The sequence below is a fragment of the Lolium rigidum genome, chromosome 2, assembly GCF_022539505.1.
Source record: "Lolium rigidum isolate FL_2022 chromosome 2, APGP_CSIRO_Lrig_0.1, whole genome shotgun sequence".
Classification (NCBI taxonomy): domain Eukaryota; kingdom Viridiplantae; phylum Streptophyta; class Magnoliopsida; order Poales; family Poaceae; genus Lolium; species Lolium rigidum.
The window spans coordinates 213,671,080-213,688,968 of NC_061509.1; the positions used below are offsets into that span (position 1 = coordinate 213,671,080).

Genomic DNA, 17,889 nt, shown 5'->3' on the forward strand with positions numbered 1-17,889 from the left:
ATGACATGAGTAAACAAGTGAATCATATAGCAAAGACTTTTCATGAATAGCACTTCAAGACAAGCATCAATAAGTCTTGCATAAGAGTTAACTCATAAAGCAATAATTCAAAGTAAAGGCATTGAAACAACACAAAAGAAGATTAAGTTTCAGCGGTTGCTTTCAACTTGTAACATGTATATCTCATGGATATTGTCAACATAGAGTAATATAATAGATGCAATAAGCAAGTATGTAGGAATCAATGCACAGTTCACACAAGTGTTTGCTTCTTGAGGTGGAGAGAAATAGGTGAACTGACTCAACATTGAAAGTAAAAGAATGGTCCTCCATAGAGGAAAAGCATCGATTGCTATATTTGTGCTAGAGCTTTGATTTTGAAAACATGAAACAATTTTGTCAACGGTAGTAATAAAGCATATGCATCATGTAAATTATATCTTATAAGTTGCAAGCCTCATGCATAGTGTACTAATAGTGCCCGCACCTTGTCCTAATTAGCTTGGACTACCGGATCATCACAATGCATTGTTTTTACCAAGTGTCACAAAGGGGTACCTCTATGCCGCCCGTACAAAGGTCTAAGGAGAAAGCTCGCATTGGATTTCTCGCTATTGATTATTCTTCAACTTAGACATCCATACCGGGACAACATAGACAACAGATAATGGACTCCTCTTTTATGCATAAGCATATACCAACAATTAATAATTTTCTCATTTGAGATTTGAGGATTGTTGTCCAAAACTGAAACTTCCACCATGGAGCATGGCTTTAGTTAGCGGCCCAATGTTCTTCTCTAACATATGCATGCTTAACCATATGGTGGTAGATCTCTCTTACTTCGGACAAGACGGACATGCATAGCAACTCACATGAAATTCAACAATGAGAAGTTGATGGCGTCCCCAGTGAACATGGTTATCGCACAACAAGCAACTTAATAAGAGATAAAGTGCATAATTACATATTCAATACCACAATAGTTTTTAAGCTATTTGTCCCATGAGCTATATATTGCAAAGGTGAATGATGGAATTTTAAAGGTAGCACTCAAGCAATTTACTTTGGAATGGCGGAAAATACCATGTAGTATAGGTAGGTATGGTGGACACAAATGGCATAGTGGTTGGCTCAAGTATTTGGATGCATGAGAAGTATTCCCTCTCGATACAAGGTTTAGGCTAGCAAGGCTTATTTGAAACAAACACAAGGATGAACCGGTGCAGCAAAACTCACATAAAAGACATATTGAAAACATTATAAGACTCTACACCGTCTTCCTTGTTGTTCAAACTCAATACTAGAAATTATCTAGACCTTAGAGAAACCAAATATGCAAACCAAATTTTAGCATGCTCTATGTATTTCTTCATTAATGGGTGCAAAGCATATGATGCAAGAGCTTAATCATTAGCACAACAATTGCCAAGTATCACATTACCCAAGACATTTATAGCAATTACTACATGTATCATTTTCCAATTCCAACCATATAACAATTTAACGAAGGAGAAACTTCGCCATGAATACTATGAGTAGAAACCAAGGACATACTTGTCCATATGCTACAGCGGAGCGTGTATCTCTCCCATAAAGTGAATGCTAGGATCCATTTTATTCAAACAAAACAAAAAACAAAAACAAACCGACGCTCCAAGAAAAAGCACATAAGATGTGATGGAATAAAAATATAGTTTCAGGGGAGGAACCTGATAATGTTGTCGATGAAGAAGGGGATGCCTTGGGCATCCCCAAGCTTAGACGCTTGAGTCTTCTTGATATATGCAGGGGTGAACCACCGGGTGCATCCCCAAGCTTAGAGCTTTCACTCTCCTTGATCATGTTGCATCATACTCCTCTCTTGATCCTTGAAAACTTCCTCCACACCAAACTCGAAACAACTCATTAGAGGGTTAGTGCACAATATAAATTGACATATTCAGAGGTGACACAATCATTCTTAACACTTCTGGACATTGCATAATGCTACTGGACATTAATGGATCAAAGAAATTCATCCAACATAGCGAAAGAGGCAATGCGAAATAAAAGGCAGAATCTGTCAAAACAGAACAGTTCGTATTGACGAATTTTAAAATGGCACCAGACTTGCTCAAATGAAAATGCTCAAATTGAATGAAAGTTGGGTACAAATCTGAGGATCATGCACGTAAATTGGCTTAATTTTATGAGCTACCTACAGGGAGGTGGACTCAGATTCGTGACAGCAAAGAAATCTGGAACTGTGCAGTAATCCAAATCTAGTACTTACTTTTCTATCAACGGCTTAACTTGGCACAACAAAACACAAAACTAAGATAAGGAGAGGTTGCTACAGTAGTAAACAACTTCCAAGACACAAAATAAAAACAAAGTACTGTAGGTAAAAACATGGGTTGTCTCCCATAAGCGCTTTTCTTTAACGCCTTTCAGCTAGGCGCGAAAGTGTGTATCAAGTATTATCGAAGGGTGGTACATTCTACAGCGGGGTGTGGAGTTTTCTCAACTAGGCATAGTATATTGGATACATAAGTTTCAGCATCTCCCTTTTCATTAGTCTTAGGCATGCTACTCTCATCAAACAAATTTTCGGAAACTAGCCAAGCATAGTTATTTTCTAATGCATCATTCATAGCTAAGAGCTTACATGGTATTGGTGCTTTGATCTCCCCTCCATCATCAATATTATTAGTGTATCTTATTCTATCCATATCCATCCTTTCAAGGAGACTAACAAAATTAGTAGGAGAACCAAGCATATTAAATTTAGCAAACACCTTTCTAGCTTCTCTTGCTAGACCACCAAATTCTCTAAGAAGGGTTTCTAATACAAAATCTTTCTTTCCCCCTCTTCCATATCACCAAGTGTGAAAAACATGTGTTGGATTATAGGATTAAGATTAACAAATTTAGTTTCCAACAGGCGAACTAAATGCGCAGCAGCAATTTCATAAGTAGGCGCAAGGTCTACCAAGTGTCTATCTTCAAAATTTTCAATAGTACTAACATGATTGAAAAATTCTTCTATATTATTTCTCCCAACTATAGACCCACGTCCTACCGGTATGTCTTTTGTGGTAAAATTAAAAGGAAACATGATGAAATAAGTAAAGTAAATGCAAGTAAACTAATTTTTTTGTGTTTTTGATATAGCAAACAAGATAGCAAATAAAGTAAAACTACCAACTAATTTTTTTGTATTTTGATTTAGTGCAGCAAACAAAGTAGTAAATAAAACTAAGCAAGACAAAAACAAAGTAAAGAGATTGAGAAGTGGAGACTCCCCTTGCAGCGTGTCTTGATCTCCCCGCAACGGCGCCGTAAAATTTGCTTGATGGCGTGTGGTTGGCACGTCCGTTGGGCAACCCCAAGAGGAAGGTGTGATGCGCACAGCGGCAAGTTTCCCTCGAAAGAAACCAAGGTTTAATCGGACCAGGTAGGAGTCAAGAAGCACGTTGAAGGTTGATGGCGGCGAGATGTAGTGCGGCGCAACACCAGTGATTCCGGCGCCAACGTGGAACCTGCACAACACAACCAAAGTACTTTGCCCCAACGAAACAGATGAGGTTGTCAATCTCACCGGCTTGCCGTAACAAAGAGTTAACCGTATTGTGTGGAAGATGATTGTTTGCAGAAAACAGTAGAACAAGTATTGCAATAGATTGTATTTCAGTAAAGAGAATTGGACCGGGGTCCACAGTTCACTAGAGGTGTCTCTCCCATAAGACGAACAGCATGTTGGGTGAACAAATTACAGTTGGGCAATTGACAAATAAAGAGAGCATGACCATGCACATACATATCATGATGAGTATAGTGAGATTTAATTGGGCATTACGACAAAGTACATAGACCGTCATCCAATCGCATCTATGCCTAAAAAGTCCACCTTCGAAGTTATCATCCGAACCCCTCCCGGTATTAAGTTGCTAACAACGGACAATTGCATTAAGTATGGTGCGTAATGTAACTAGTGACTACATCCTTGAACATAGCACTAATGTTTTATCCCTAGTGGCAACAGACACAACACAACCTTAGAACTTCTTGTCACTCGTCCCAGGTGTCAATGCGAGGCATGAACCCACTATCGAGCATAAGTACTCCCTCTTGGAGTTACAAGCATCTACTTGGCCAGCAGCATCTACTAGTAACGGAGAGCATGCAAGATCATAAACAACACATAAGCATAACTTTGATAATCAACATAACAAGTATTCTCTATTCATCGGATCCCAACAAACGCAACATATAGAATTACGGATAGATGATCTTGATCATGTTAGGCAGCTCACAAGATCCGACAATGATAGCACAATGGGGAGAAGACAACCATCTAGCTACTGCTATGGACCCATAGTCCAGGGGTAGACTACTCACACATCACACCGGAGGCGACCATGGCGGCGTAGAGTCCTCCGGGAGATGATTCCCCTCTCCGGCAGGGTGCCGGAGGCGATCTCCCTGGATCCCCCGAGATGGGATCGGCGGCGGCGGCGTCTCTGGAAGGTTTTCCGTATCGTGGTTCTCGGTACTGGGGGTTTCGTCACGGAGACTTTTTATAGGCGGAAGGGCAGGTCAAGAGGCGGCACGGGGCCCCACACCACAGGGCCGCGCGGCCAAGGGGGGGGCCGCGCCGCCCTAGGGTGTGGCCCCTCTGTGGCCCCTCTTCGTCTCTCCTTCGGACTTCTGGAAGCTTCGTGAGAAAATAGGCCCCTGGCTTTGATTTCGTCCAATTCCGAGAATATTTCCTTACTAGGATTTCTGAAACCAAAAACAGCAGAACAAAGAATCGGCACTTCGGCATCTTGTTAATAGGTTAGTTCCGGAAAATGCACGAATATGACATAAAGTGTGCATAAAACATGTAGATAACATCAATAATGTGGCATGGAACATAAGAAATTATCGATACGTCGGAGACGTATCATTGAGTCAGTTCACCTATCTTTCTCCACCTCAAGAAGCAAACATTTGTGTGAACTGTGCATTGATTCTTACATACTTGCTTATTGCATTTGTTATATTGCTCTGCATTGACAACTATCCATGAGATATACATGTTATAAGTTGAAAGCAACCGCTGAAACTTAATCTTCCATTGTGTTGCTTCAATGTCTCTACTATGAATTTATTGCTTTATGAGTAACTCTTATGCAAGACTTATTGATGCTTGTCTCGAAAGTACTATTCATGAAAAGTCTTTGCTATATGATTCAATTGTTTACTCATTGCATTTACATTGTTTCGAATCGCTGCATTCATCTCATATGCTTTACAATGGTATGATTAAGATTATGTTGGTAGCATGTCACCTCGAAATTATCTTTTATCATTTACCTACTCGAGGACGAGTAGGAACTAAGCTTAGGGATGCTGATACGTCTCCAACGTATCTATAATTTCCGATGTTCCATGCTTGTTTTATGACAATACCAACATGTTTTGTTCACACTTTATATCATTTTTATGCGTTTTCCGGAACTAACCTATTGACGAGATGCCGAGAGGCCGATTCTCTGTTTTCTGCTGTTTTTGGTTTCGAAATCCTAGTAACGAAATATTCTCGGAATCGGACGAAATCAACGCCCAAGTTCCTATTTTCATCGGAAGCATCCAGAACACCCGGGAAGGACCGGAGGGAGCCCCGGGGGCCCCACACCACACCCGGCGCGGCCGGGGGGCCGCGCCCCCTATAGTGTGGGCCCCCCGAAGCCCTCCCGCGCCGCCTCTTCGCCTATATAAAGCCCCTGGATCGAAACCCCGAGGCGTTCGACGAAACCCACGTGGAAACCTTCCCGAGCCGCCGCTATCGCGAAGCCAAGATCCGGGGACAGGAGTCTCGTTCCGGCACCCGCCGGAACGGGGAAGTGCCCCGGAAGGCTTCTCCATCGACACCGCTGCCATCTTCACCGCCATCTTCATCACCGCTGCTGCTCCCATGAGGAGGGAGTAGTTCTCCATCGAGGCTCGGGGCTGTACCGGTAGCTATGTGGTTAATCTCTCTCCATGTACTTCAATACAATGATCTCATGAGCTGCTTTACATGATTGAGATTCATATGAGTTTTGTATCACAATTCATCTATGTGCTACTCTAGTGATGTTATTAAAGTAGTTCTATTCCTCCCGCACGTGTGTAAAGGTGACTAGTGTGTGCACCGTGTGGTTCTTGTCGTAGGCTATGATCATGATCTCTTGTAGATTGTGGAGTTAATTATCACTATGATGGTATTGATGTGATCTATTTGGTTATATTGATCTATCTTACACTAAAGGTTACTCAAATATGAACGAATTGTGGAGCTTGTTAACTCCGGCATTGAGGGTTCGTGTAATCCTACGCAATGCGTTCATCATCCAACAAAAGTGTAGAGTATGCATTTATCTATTCATCGTTATGTGATCAATGTTGAGAGTGTCCACTAGTGAAAGTGTAATCCCTAGGCCTTGTTCCTAAATACTGCTGCGTTACTACTCGCTGCGTTACTACTCGCTTGTTTCTTGTTTTACTTGTGTTACTACTCGCTGCAATACTACCACCATCAACTACACGCCGGCAAGCTATTTTCTACGGCACCGTTGCTCACTGCTCATACATATTCATACCACCCGTATTTCACTATCTCTTCGCCGAACTAGTGCACCTATTAGGTGTGTTGGGGACACAAGAGACTTCTTGCTTTGTGGTTGCAGGGTTGCATGAGAGGGATATCTTTGACCTCTTCCTCCCTGAGTTCGATAAACCTTGGGTATCCACTTAAGGGAAAACTTGCTGCTGTTCTACAAACCTCTGCTCTTGGAGGCCCAACACTGTCTACAGGAAAGGAGGGGGAAAGTAGGCATCAGCGTGCTCGCCGGAGATGGCATCGCTGGAGGTAGAAGACCGATGGATCTAAGGAAGTAGTACTAGTATTTGTGTGGCCAGGGATAGAATATGATGCGGTGGGACCCATCCACGTGAGTCGTGTGGCCACAGCAACCGACGACCGATTTCCTGCCCACGATCGGTGGGCTGATGTGAAGCATTTTCCAAATAATAAACCTTCAAAACTCATCCATTTAGATAATGTTTTTGCAATGCCCAAGTAGATGTAATCGTAAAATTTCATCCCCGGTACTACCATCATCATCCTAACATGAATCTTATTATGACGATCACACATTTTAGACATCTATGGTCAAGGCGCTAGCATGGAGAAGCCTGAAGAGTATCATCACGTGGATAGTAACGCATTCAGAAGTGACAAGCATGGATCGCAGCCCCGTAAGGACTAAGAGCATCCCCACTCGTTGGCGCTCCCCACGCCTAAATCCGGCGAAATTTTCGTCCGGATTGGATGAAGATTTGGCGTGGGGAGCGCCGAAGTTCCAGCCGTCCCCCCGGCAGGAAACCCCCAACCTCGACCATTTGACATATTTCAAACAAATTCAACATAAAATTTAACAAGTTCGGCAAACAAGAGTACGAAAATTGCTGAAACAAATTCGGCGATAATCAGTACAATATTTAATAAGTGCTGAAACAAGTGAAGCACACAATTTCACAATTTTTCAAACATTGGCGTTGCCTCGGAGCCTCCATATGTGCTCCACCAGATCATCTTGCAGCAGCTGATGCATTGTAGAGTCTCGAATCTCCTGGCGCATAGCAATGAAGGCGGCCCATGATGGAGGCACCTGGTGATTAGGCTGTGCAAGAGGACCCTCTCTCTCATATGGTGCTTCTTGCTCAGCCAGAGGAACGAGGATGCTTTCGCTCATCTTCAATAATCATATTGTGTAGGCACACACAGCAGTTCATCACCTCCCACATCTGATCTTTGGACCAAGTCATAGCGGGGAACCGGACGACAGCAAATCTCTGCTGGAGGACACCAAATGCTCGCTCGACGTCTTCGTCCGAGTCCATGGCCGGCGAGGCAAATGGACGAACACCTGACGGGCGTGGTCGAGGCAACCCGAGCCCCCGAGCGACGTGGCGGTGGGGTTCGTGCGTCGAGTCACCGACAGATCGGGCTCTTCCCCGCTTTTCACTCGTCCGGAGTCCCCGAGCGCTCCCTGGGGGGGCGGGGGTGGCGTGGGCTCGCCGGATGGATGAAGGGCCAAATCCGGACGAAAACGAGGAACCGGGGGCGTGACTGGGCCGAATTACGCCGTCCGGATGGAAAAAACGCTCGCCGGGGGCCTCGACGGGGGCACGAGTGGAGATGCTCTAAAGGTTATGGTAAAGGTCGTTTAGGGAAAATAACAAGATATACAATGGATGTTATTGACCATGAGATCTAGTCGTTCCGACAAGGTCAGCTTTAAGTTCTGAGATTTCGCTAACTAACTATAAGAGGGGAAATTTCGAATATATGTTGAACTATATGATATCACTGAAAGACAAGAATGTGGACTGTCTTCACATGTATAACAGGGATGGTGAAGGTCATCTAAATACATCTTCTCTAGAGATGCACAGTCGAGGTTGGACTACGAGGCCTTTGGCTTGTCATGGTCTTTGCCAACCCTTTCATAGTTCTAACAAGTAAAAACACGCATATCCAGTTCCATATACCAGATGATTAGTTTGAGTGCCGTGTACTACGTTTTCATCTACGAGTCCTAACCATTTCGGAAAAATGAAATCATTTCAAGTACATATATTGCGATACATGTTGTGTACTTCCAAAATTAATATTAAAGAGGGATTGTGTGTGCCCTATAAAATAGTACGAGTGAACAGTATATAGTACATGATACAATTCACTTTTTTTTTTCTTTTCCCACAAGTCATATCAGTGGCGGAGCTAGCTGAGAATATGTAGGGCAAAAGAAAAAAAAGGTTGAGCTAGCTGAGAATCTGCCAGCGAGCCATAGAATCATATTATAATCAGCTAAATGTGTTTATGCAAATCAAGAAAAAGTTAAGACATCCTTTTATGGACGTAGGAAGTACAAGCGGTTCGTGAATGGTTCCTGATGCAATTCACTTATTTTTTTCCCCTTTTTTACCACAAGCCATAGTCACATTTCTAGATGCAACTTTGTATATAGGTGCAAGGCACAACATTACCATATTCCTTCATATGTTCTTCATATTTTGTTTTTGAAAACTTGGACCCGCATGCCATGTGGCTTCTGCTCGGTCCACTTATAAGTTTCATTCTAAATATCCACCGACAAATTACTAGAGAAGAGAGAGTGGAAACAGTTACTGGAGATTTTTCGGGTTAACTAATTTTCGGGTCTCACATTAGACATCTACAGGTACTGAAATTTCACCCTAGATCGCCGATTGAGCTAAGGTTGCATAAAGTCAGAGATCCTAGCTTAGAGACAGCACAGCTCGATCTGTGGATGGCAAAGCTGACGTACATCTGCAGATAACATAGCTGGACCTATAAAATGTCCGATGGCGCCGCTTAACTAATCGACTACTCCTGGTAGTTAATCTGCTGAACAACCTAGTAACCTGCTCCCAGCGACTGGGACCATCATACGACGGAGACTGGTCGATCCCCGTCGCCGTCGTGGGGATGTTCGACGCCGACCGCGCGGTTGGACGTTGCGCCGCCAGCCATGTGCCGCGCGGTGCACGCGTGCGGGTACGTACGTACGTACCTACTGATGATGATTAGGGGGGCCGTGCCCGGTGAACGATCCATGTGTACCCATTGTTTGCTACGTGCCTGGTTATCTGCCGCTTCGTGGCGATTGTGGTCGTTCAGGCTTTGTTTTACGATACAGATTGGACAGGCTCGAGATGCTTAGGGCGAGCCGACCCATTTCGGATGTCCGAAATGTTCGTTTGCGTCGGCTTGCGGACGGGATATGGTTCAGGGTGATCATTTGCGTCTGGGGTACCTTCAGCGGTGCGGACGCATTTTTAATCGGGGACAGCGTCAAGCTCGCTAATGGCGTTTTACGTCCCATTGAGGACTGCCGCCGGTGATTAACTGTTCCCGCGCGACGACGATCGTTCCCGCGCGTGCTCAATACATTGGCAAGTTTCGCCGGTGTTTCGCGCGCGCGCGAAACACCCTGCGCGCCAACGCCGTTTCCCGCCCCGCCGTGGCTATATATGGTGGACACCGGTGGGGGCGACGGGCACACCTCAAGCTAACCCTACCATCCATCCATGGCCGACCACATGATTTGGGAGCACGTTGTTCACATGTGCCGCCAGCTCCACACAGAGGAGGAGGAGGAGGAGGAGGTAGCCGCCGCCGGCGTTGAGGCCCAGCAACTGGACTTGGAGGCGGCGGCGGCGGAGGCGGAGGTCGCGGAGGCGGCAGAGCGCGCGGAAGGGCGCCTCGCGGCGACTAGGGCGGAGATCGCCAACACCATGGCCTAGCTCGCCGACGCCATGGCCAAGCTCGCGGAGGCGCGGACGGCCATCGCGGCCCCTCCGGCCGACGCCATCATCCACGACATCGCGGACGACGACGTCCCCGTGCCCATGCGCTGCGAGTGCGCCGGCGACCAGCGGATTCTGCTCGCGTCCTTCGAGTCCCTGGCTGGGGACACCCAGCGCCGTCAGGCTTGGGTGGCGGAGGAGGAAGCCCACAGCTATGCAATGGCCATGGCTCGGGGGTTGATGTGCCCCGACCTGGACTCGCTCCAGCGTAGGGGCCCTTCTCCCATGCGGGTCGAGCAGGAGAACCGCGAGCTGGAGGTCGCCATCGCCGCCAGGGACGAAGCGGTGGCGGCGGCTAGGGACAGGGCCCGCTTCGTCGCCGATGTGGCAGTGATCCAGGCGGTGGCCCAGGCGAACGAGGACGCGGCGGCGGTCCAGGCGGCGGTGAAGGAGGAGGAGGCCCAGGCAGCGGCGGAGGCGGCGGCTGGCAAGGTGGCGGTGGCCCAGGCGGTGGCCCTGTGGGACAACACCCTGGCCGAGACCCTCGAACGGCGTAGGCGGCAGGACGAGATGTCCGTTCGTCGGCGTGCGCGGCACACGGAGTGCGCGAAGCGCTCCCGCTTCGACGACGGCACCGGCCCTTCCGGCGGCCAGTAGTAGGGCGCGCGACTGCGAGTAACCGAGGCCGGTGTAGGCCGCGCGACGGCGAGTAGGTACGGCCGTTGTAGTTTTAGGTTAACTCGACTAACCATCTCTATAAGGATGGTCCTTTTGGCCAATCAATAGTAATGAAAAAAATCTTTTGCTTACATACTCACTGCCGACCGGGCCCGGATGCACCCAAGGCGGACAGATTCCGCGACCGCGGAAGCGTCCGCAGAGACGCAAACCTGGCGCATATTTGAGCCGGGTTTGCGTATCCGCGGACGGCCCGGTCACTTTGCGTCGCCCCGCTGGAGGTGGTGCTAGACGCATTTCCGATCACGACGGACACAAACAGTCGCTCAACGTTCATTTGCGTCGCGCCGCTGGAGATGCCCTTAGCGAAACGCCCTAAAAAATATGAAGACATTGTAGACAGATAGGGAAAATTCCATGATCGATCTCTCCATTCTGCCGACACACGTTTGGGTAAATATATTGATCATCAACATCAACGCCTCCATTTCGAAAAAGAATCAACATCAACGCCTACAGCATATATAGTGCACCACTTAGAGCGATCAACGCATGGACTATAGTGGCAAAGAAGGTTTGGCATTGGTCTCTTTCAGACGAAATTGGAGGTTTCCGGAGCAAGGTCATCAATGATGAAGAGTGTGTTGATAGGTGATTTGAGAACGAAAGGTTCTGCAGCATATACTGTCATTTGTTCCTTAACACTGTACTCCATCCGGCTGGTTGGTTTCTAGTTGAATTCGGACATAGACAAATAGTGTCATTTGTTTTTTATTTTGTTGAATGATGAGTGCGAACAGCTAATATGATGGACAAATGGATGGCTCAGTTACGCATAACCTAACTGGTCGTTATTGGCTATGCCATGCTATATCAAGCTAGTTGTGGGATTATATTTTGCGGAAGAGCCTGAAAGGTAAGGAAATTACAACAAAGCATGCACTTTAACACAAAGGTTCTTGCAATAACTCTGAGAAACACGATTGGGTCCTTCTCCACCGCACCAACGACTCAAACCCGACGCCCGAGCCAACTCCACCGCCGCAGGGAATGAACCACTTGAGGTGACATCGCTGTGAAATGCTCGAACGGAGTTGAAGATTCTCCACAATGGCTTTTCACCTAGAGGAGGGTGAAGCCACCATGGCTTAGGAGTGCCACCCCTTCGGCCTGAAGAAGCAAAAGCAAGACGAGCGATGTGGCCAATTAACAAAGACACTTCGGGGCTTTCCTCTTTCTCTCCGCTCCCCTTCCTCCAGAGCCTTGAGAGTCGCCAGCTTTTGACCGGGCCATCCGACGGCCTCTCCGCCAGATTAGCTGGCTGGAGCTGGTTCTGGAGCGGCGCCGGAGTAGCTAGGTAGTAGATCTTGTAGGTTTTTCTCTGTTTTGGCGTTCTGCCGTGTTTGGGCGTGCTCGCCCGTAGCTTGGAGCGGTGCCATGGATTTCTCCCGCCGAATCCATGGTGTAGGGTCTCTCCTCTCTCTGCTGCTCCTCCGGTCGGAGAGTAGCTGGGATTGGAGCGACATGGTCTCCCTCAATAAATCGGTGGATGCAGGTCTTCTTCCTGTGCAAGATAGCAGACAAGGTTGTGGTACTCCTGTCCGGCCATGGAGGTGAGGGGGATTACCATGGCGGCGCTGTGAGAAGTGCTTCGTTTCGGCTCCTGGCCGGCCTTGGTGGCAAGGGGGAGCATAGGCGCAGCACGGCGCATCTGGCGCTGGATTGGAGTTCCTGTTTTGTTTGCCGATGTCGACTACAGCGGAGGAGCAAAGTGCTGCGGTCAGCTCTGGCCTGCCGTGGTGGCGCGGGAGGGACCGCGGTGGTGATGCTGCTCTCGCGGCCGTCTTTATCGGATCTTGCCGAAGTGGTGCTATGAAGCTGCGTTGTTCAGATTTCCTCGTGCGGAACACATGGCGTCCAAGTTTGACGTTGTGACCTTTGGCCGAGACGGCGGCCCGAATTCTACCTCCATGGCGGAGGCCCTATCTGAATCCAGTCGCTGGAGCTCGACGCTGCATCGCTTCCAAGTGGTTCGTCCCCGGTGGCGCTGTGGTAGCTGGCGGCTTCGATTCTTCGTCGGCAATGAGATCCATTCGAGCTTCTTCTTCTCTGACCTCGGCGGTGGCTACGCCTTGAGGTCGCCGACGAGCGGCGGTGGAGTTGGTTCCCGTGCACCTGATTGCTTTATTATTTTTAGTGTCAGGGTCCTTTATGTAAAATTGGAGGCCTTTTCTTCAAATTCTAGGTTTTGCTGTGCAATAGACGCCAAAGGGCCTCCTTGTAAAATTATGTACCCACCGTTTGTATAAGCAGCTTCTAAGCCTCTCAAGGCCGTTCTTTGTTCAAAAAAAAAAAAAAAAAAGACAAGCGATGTCGTAGCAGGTCCCCTGTATGGAGCTCTCGGGAGAAACAAGAGCAAGATAGCACCACCGTGCAGATCAATGCAGAATGCCACCCCACCATTTCCTTCCTCCATCTCCTCCATGGGGAAGAAAAGTTGAAGAACAACACCTACCATCCCACCTCCACAACGAGGGGCCTCCATATCCAGATATGGAGAGTAGAGCATGGGGTTATTAGGGGAGAGGCTATTGCCATAACCCTTCTCCTCCTCCATCTACCAGGGGCATCGGTCGGAAGATTTTTTCACTTCCGAGCATTACTCACCTACGCAAGGGACGAACTCTAGGACGGCATGCCGCCCAGACGCCACTAGGACAAACACAAACATAACCCTAACTCAAGAAGACCTAGACCTAAATTGTACAGGATGTTGTCGGCCTCATCTCCCTCTTTGTCTCCGCTCGGTGATGCCTCTGAAGAGGATGGGGGAAAGGAGCCGAGGTGGAGTGGTGGACCTCCAAAACTTGAAGAAGACGGAGAAAGTGAAGGGAGAAATGAGATCCCACTTGTCATTTTGTTGAAAATTAGGTAGTCCCTCATTTTTATTTACCTCATGTTCTAGGATTAGTCAAAGTCATTTTTCTGTAAAATTTTAACAACTAATATACAAGGAATATCAAGATTTCTTATAGAAAATGCATATAATATAAAAAATATAGTTATGGTCAATTATAATACACTAGTTTTATGCTTCCTCCGTCTCAAAAAAAAGTAGGTTGTATAGTTTCTGATGTGAAAATTAAGAAATCGCACGCGGAGAGAAAGTTTTTTTTTTGTGGCGAGAATTCCTCTAACTAATTGACGTGAGGAAATAGAGGAGTTTGCGTTAGAAAATAAAACATGGCAAAATCCAAAATTCTCCACGCGAGTGATGCAACGTAATATACCTTACTTTTTTAAAAAAAATATTAAAACTATATGGCTTATATGAAGAAGCGGATAAAGTATTATAAATGTTAATATTTTCATGGACAGAGATTTGGTGCACATGAGCACCAGTGATCTCACTTCGAAAAATAAATTAAAAATCATATTTCTAAGCTTCATAAAAATCTGAAAATAAATCATGATGTAGCCGGTATTGTATCCCACAATCGTGTAAATTTTCAACAGAAAATAATATGTATTTTAGGCTGCACAAAAATAACAAATGCATAGATCTGAGTATAGTGATTCAAATCTACAAAAAGAAAACAGATTTTGTCATTTTTGTATAGGTCAAAAATCAAAATATTTGACATTGAGATTTTGTAGGTTAGTGGGGTACCATTAGGTACTTTTAGAATTTTGTTACATAATTTTTTAAATATATAAATATTATTTTCGAATTTTTTAATCTGGCAAGAGCACCGGTGGCCATTATCCAATATGATTTTTCGTATTTTCATAGATATTCGATTAAATTCTACAAATTTTAACTTTAACTAAACACATAATACTAGATAACTGTGAACGTTTTGACTCTGCCGATGTTGTGTGCCCGAATGCGAGACAACGAAGACTCTGAGGTCCGAGCCCTGGACACATGCGCATGGATTCGGCACTTCACTTGGTAGTCGAATACTCTATGCAAGGTGCGTACAGAAGACAATATACGTACCTACGATTGGAACCAGATCTGCGAGAGCAGGTATACGGATCTCTTCTGCACCACTGCAGTCCACACGGGCAGCATAAAAAACAATTAATAAAGCAAATCGAAATAAAGGAACAGACGTCTGTGTCACATCGTCATAAACCGACAAACGGGCCCCATGTAACTGACCCATGCACGGCTCATTCCTGCCCCGCACGTGCGGGGGCAGCCTTATCTTTCAACACCCTACTGGATCCTCTGCAGCCAAGGATACAGTCGCTCATCATCCAACAAAGAAAAGATACAAGATACCGTCTGTCCTCAACTCTTAAGGTTGTTGCTCCAAAGGGCGTTGGTGAAATACCAAAATTTTGGGACGGGAAATTCAAAAATAAAATATTGCGGGTTTTACAAAATGGCACCCAAAAATGCATCATAGTATTTGATTCCCGACAATTCATGTTCAGGATCAGAAATTCCTAAATAGCCTGAAATTACAAACTAACCAAAAAAAAAAATGACAGCAAGAAGTATTGTTGGAGGTGTAGTCCTTCAATCGACGCGTTGGAGGTGTAGCTTGTCGTTGCGGGGCGAGGAGGATGGAAGGCAGATGTGTCCCGTCGAGCATCAAGGATGACGAGGAGGCGTCAATGAGAAGAGGACGACGGGGAGGTGTTAAAGGAGGCGGAGGCAAACGACATCGGCAAGCGGCGGTGGCCGACGAGTGAGGTTGTGGCGAGCGGTGGTGGTCGGCGGCCGGCAGGCGAGGTTGTTTTGAGCGGCGGCGGTTGGCGAGTGAGGTTGTGGCGAGTGGCAGTGGGTGGTATGGTTTTTCGAGTTCGGGATAAATGGGTTTCATATCGGGAATGTCGGGTTCAGGATCCGGGTTTTATACCTGGAATGAGCTTCGATTCAAGGAAATATGTTTGTTGAACTACATTTGTGTACCTGTAAAAAAACCTACTCCCTCCATCCATTAATGGATGTCTGGAGGTTCTTCTAAATTCGGAGATATCTATGCACTAAAAAATATCTAGATTCATTCGAGTTTAGATAAATTTTTGACATCTAAAAATGGACAGATCGTAGCAGATTCTTCAACTGTTCAAAATTTTCCAAGCCATAACTTCACGCAGAAGATCCCGCTGCAACCGCTGCCCAGCTGCGTCGATGGCACCGTCGTAAATAACCGCAAACCACGAGCCTCCTCCCCGCGCCCGCAAAACCACACGCCGTTAAGCCCCGCCGGTGACGGCTCCTTTATTACGCTCAGGCGTGCCTTTCTGCAGCGACGCTGTGAGTTCGTAACGCCTCCCTCCCATCACTCACTCATCAAGAAACGCTCGCTTCCAAGCCAGAGCGAGAGAGAGCAACCGCACGGAGAGTCGGAGATGAAGGCGGAGAAGGCAGCGGCGGCGGTGGCCGTGGTCGCCGTCGGCGGCGGCGGGGACGAGTGGCGGTGCAGGAGGCACCCGGCGGCGAGATCCGGCGGCGGGGTGTGCCCGTACTGCCTGCGCGACCGGCTGCTGCGCCTCTGCCCGACCTGCGCGCGGGTGCGGCCCTGCCCCTGCGCGTCCGCGCCCGCCGCCTCCCCGTCCTCCTCCTCCTCGGCCTCCGGCGACGCCGTCGGCCGCGTGCACAGCCTCATCGAGCGCGAGCACCGCATCGCGCGGTCCCGGTCCGTCGCCGCGTCCTCCTCCGCCGCGATGGGCTCCGTTGCCGCCGTCGCCGCGGGCGGCGTCGGTGGCGGGAGGCGGAAGGCGAGGGTTTGGGGGTGGACGCCGTTCTGGAGGGCGTCGGCGGCGAAGGATGTCGGCTCTGCGGAGGAGGACGAGGACAGGATGGGGCTGGCGCGGTCCAGCTCGGTCTCCGCGACGGCCGTGGAGGCCAAGGCCGTCGCGGCCAAGGCGGCGGCGGCCAAGGCGCGGTGGGGCTGGCACTTCCCGAGCCCCATGAAGGCGTTCCGGCACCGGCGATCGTCGGCGAGCCTGCCGGAGCGGGGCTGAGATTCCCCACTCGTGGTGGGATCTTGCTGCTTTTAGGAGGTGATTATAATTACAGTAGTTCTTTATCGAAAAAAATTAGTAAACCATATGGGGGGCGCATTAGAGGAGCAGGAGGGACCTTTTTCTTTTTTGCTTTTGTGGCTGGCTGGCTCGCGTGCTAATGTTGCGATGATGATTAAGGTAGGCTAAACCCCTGCAAAGCCTGTGGTGTGTTTGTACTGCTACTACCCTGTACCGTCAAATCAAATTGGACATTTTAAGCTCCCCGATTTGATCTGCACGGCACTGCTTTCCCGGCCTTCTATCAGCACTACGATGCGTGCATCTGCATGAAGAGGTTTGTATTTGCAAGTAAAAAGGAAGAGGTTTTTATTTGTGGAGAAGCAGTGCTAGTACTAGGTGAAGTACGTGAGCGGATAGATTAGCTTGTGTGCCGCGCACACTTGTGTAGTCGTGCTACTTTGGGTGGAGCAGGTTTCGGACGAATAGGCTCACGCGTCATGTTCTTGGCTCGCCGACATGTGGGCACGTACGCATCTCCACTTCTTCACGCGTGCCTACGTTGGAAACTGGGAAGAAGGACCCTCCACGGATGACGACCCATTGAGATAGGGCCCGGGAGCACCAATGCTCTTTTTTTTTCTAAAAAAAAACATATTTCTACGATTTCAGAAAATCTAAAATTGAATATGCATATACATATAAACATTCTGACAAAAATCTAAATTTTCCATCCCTATATAGCTATACACAACCACAAATTTGCTATTTTTTCCTAGCTCAAAATACAACGCAAATTCTACCAAAATTTTGCACGAGTAGTCAGAACATGTGTATGTATTTATAGAATAAAACATATGATATATTTGACACACAAAA

At 47.4% G+C, this 17,889-nt stretch overlaps 1 protein-coding gene across 1 annotated transcript; it reads left to right on the top strand.

Annotated features, from left to right (window-relative positions):
• Positions 1 to 16,395: 16,395 nt before the first annotated feature.
• LOC124688089 lies at positions 16,396 to 17,286 on the top strand. Its single transcript, XM_047221806.1, has one exon. It carries the CDS (start codon positions 16,396 to 16,398, stop codon positions 17,008 to 17,010), a length of 615 nt encoding a protein of 204 aa, XP_047077762.1. The 3' UTR covers positions 17,011 to 17,286.
• Positions 17,287 to 17,889: the final 603 nt, after the last annotated feature.

Coding starts and splice junctions, on each gene's coding strand:
- LOC124688089 (XM_047221806.1), top strand. CDS start 16,396: ATGAAGGCGGAGAAGGCAGCGGCGGCGGTGGCCGTGGTCGCCGTCGGC.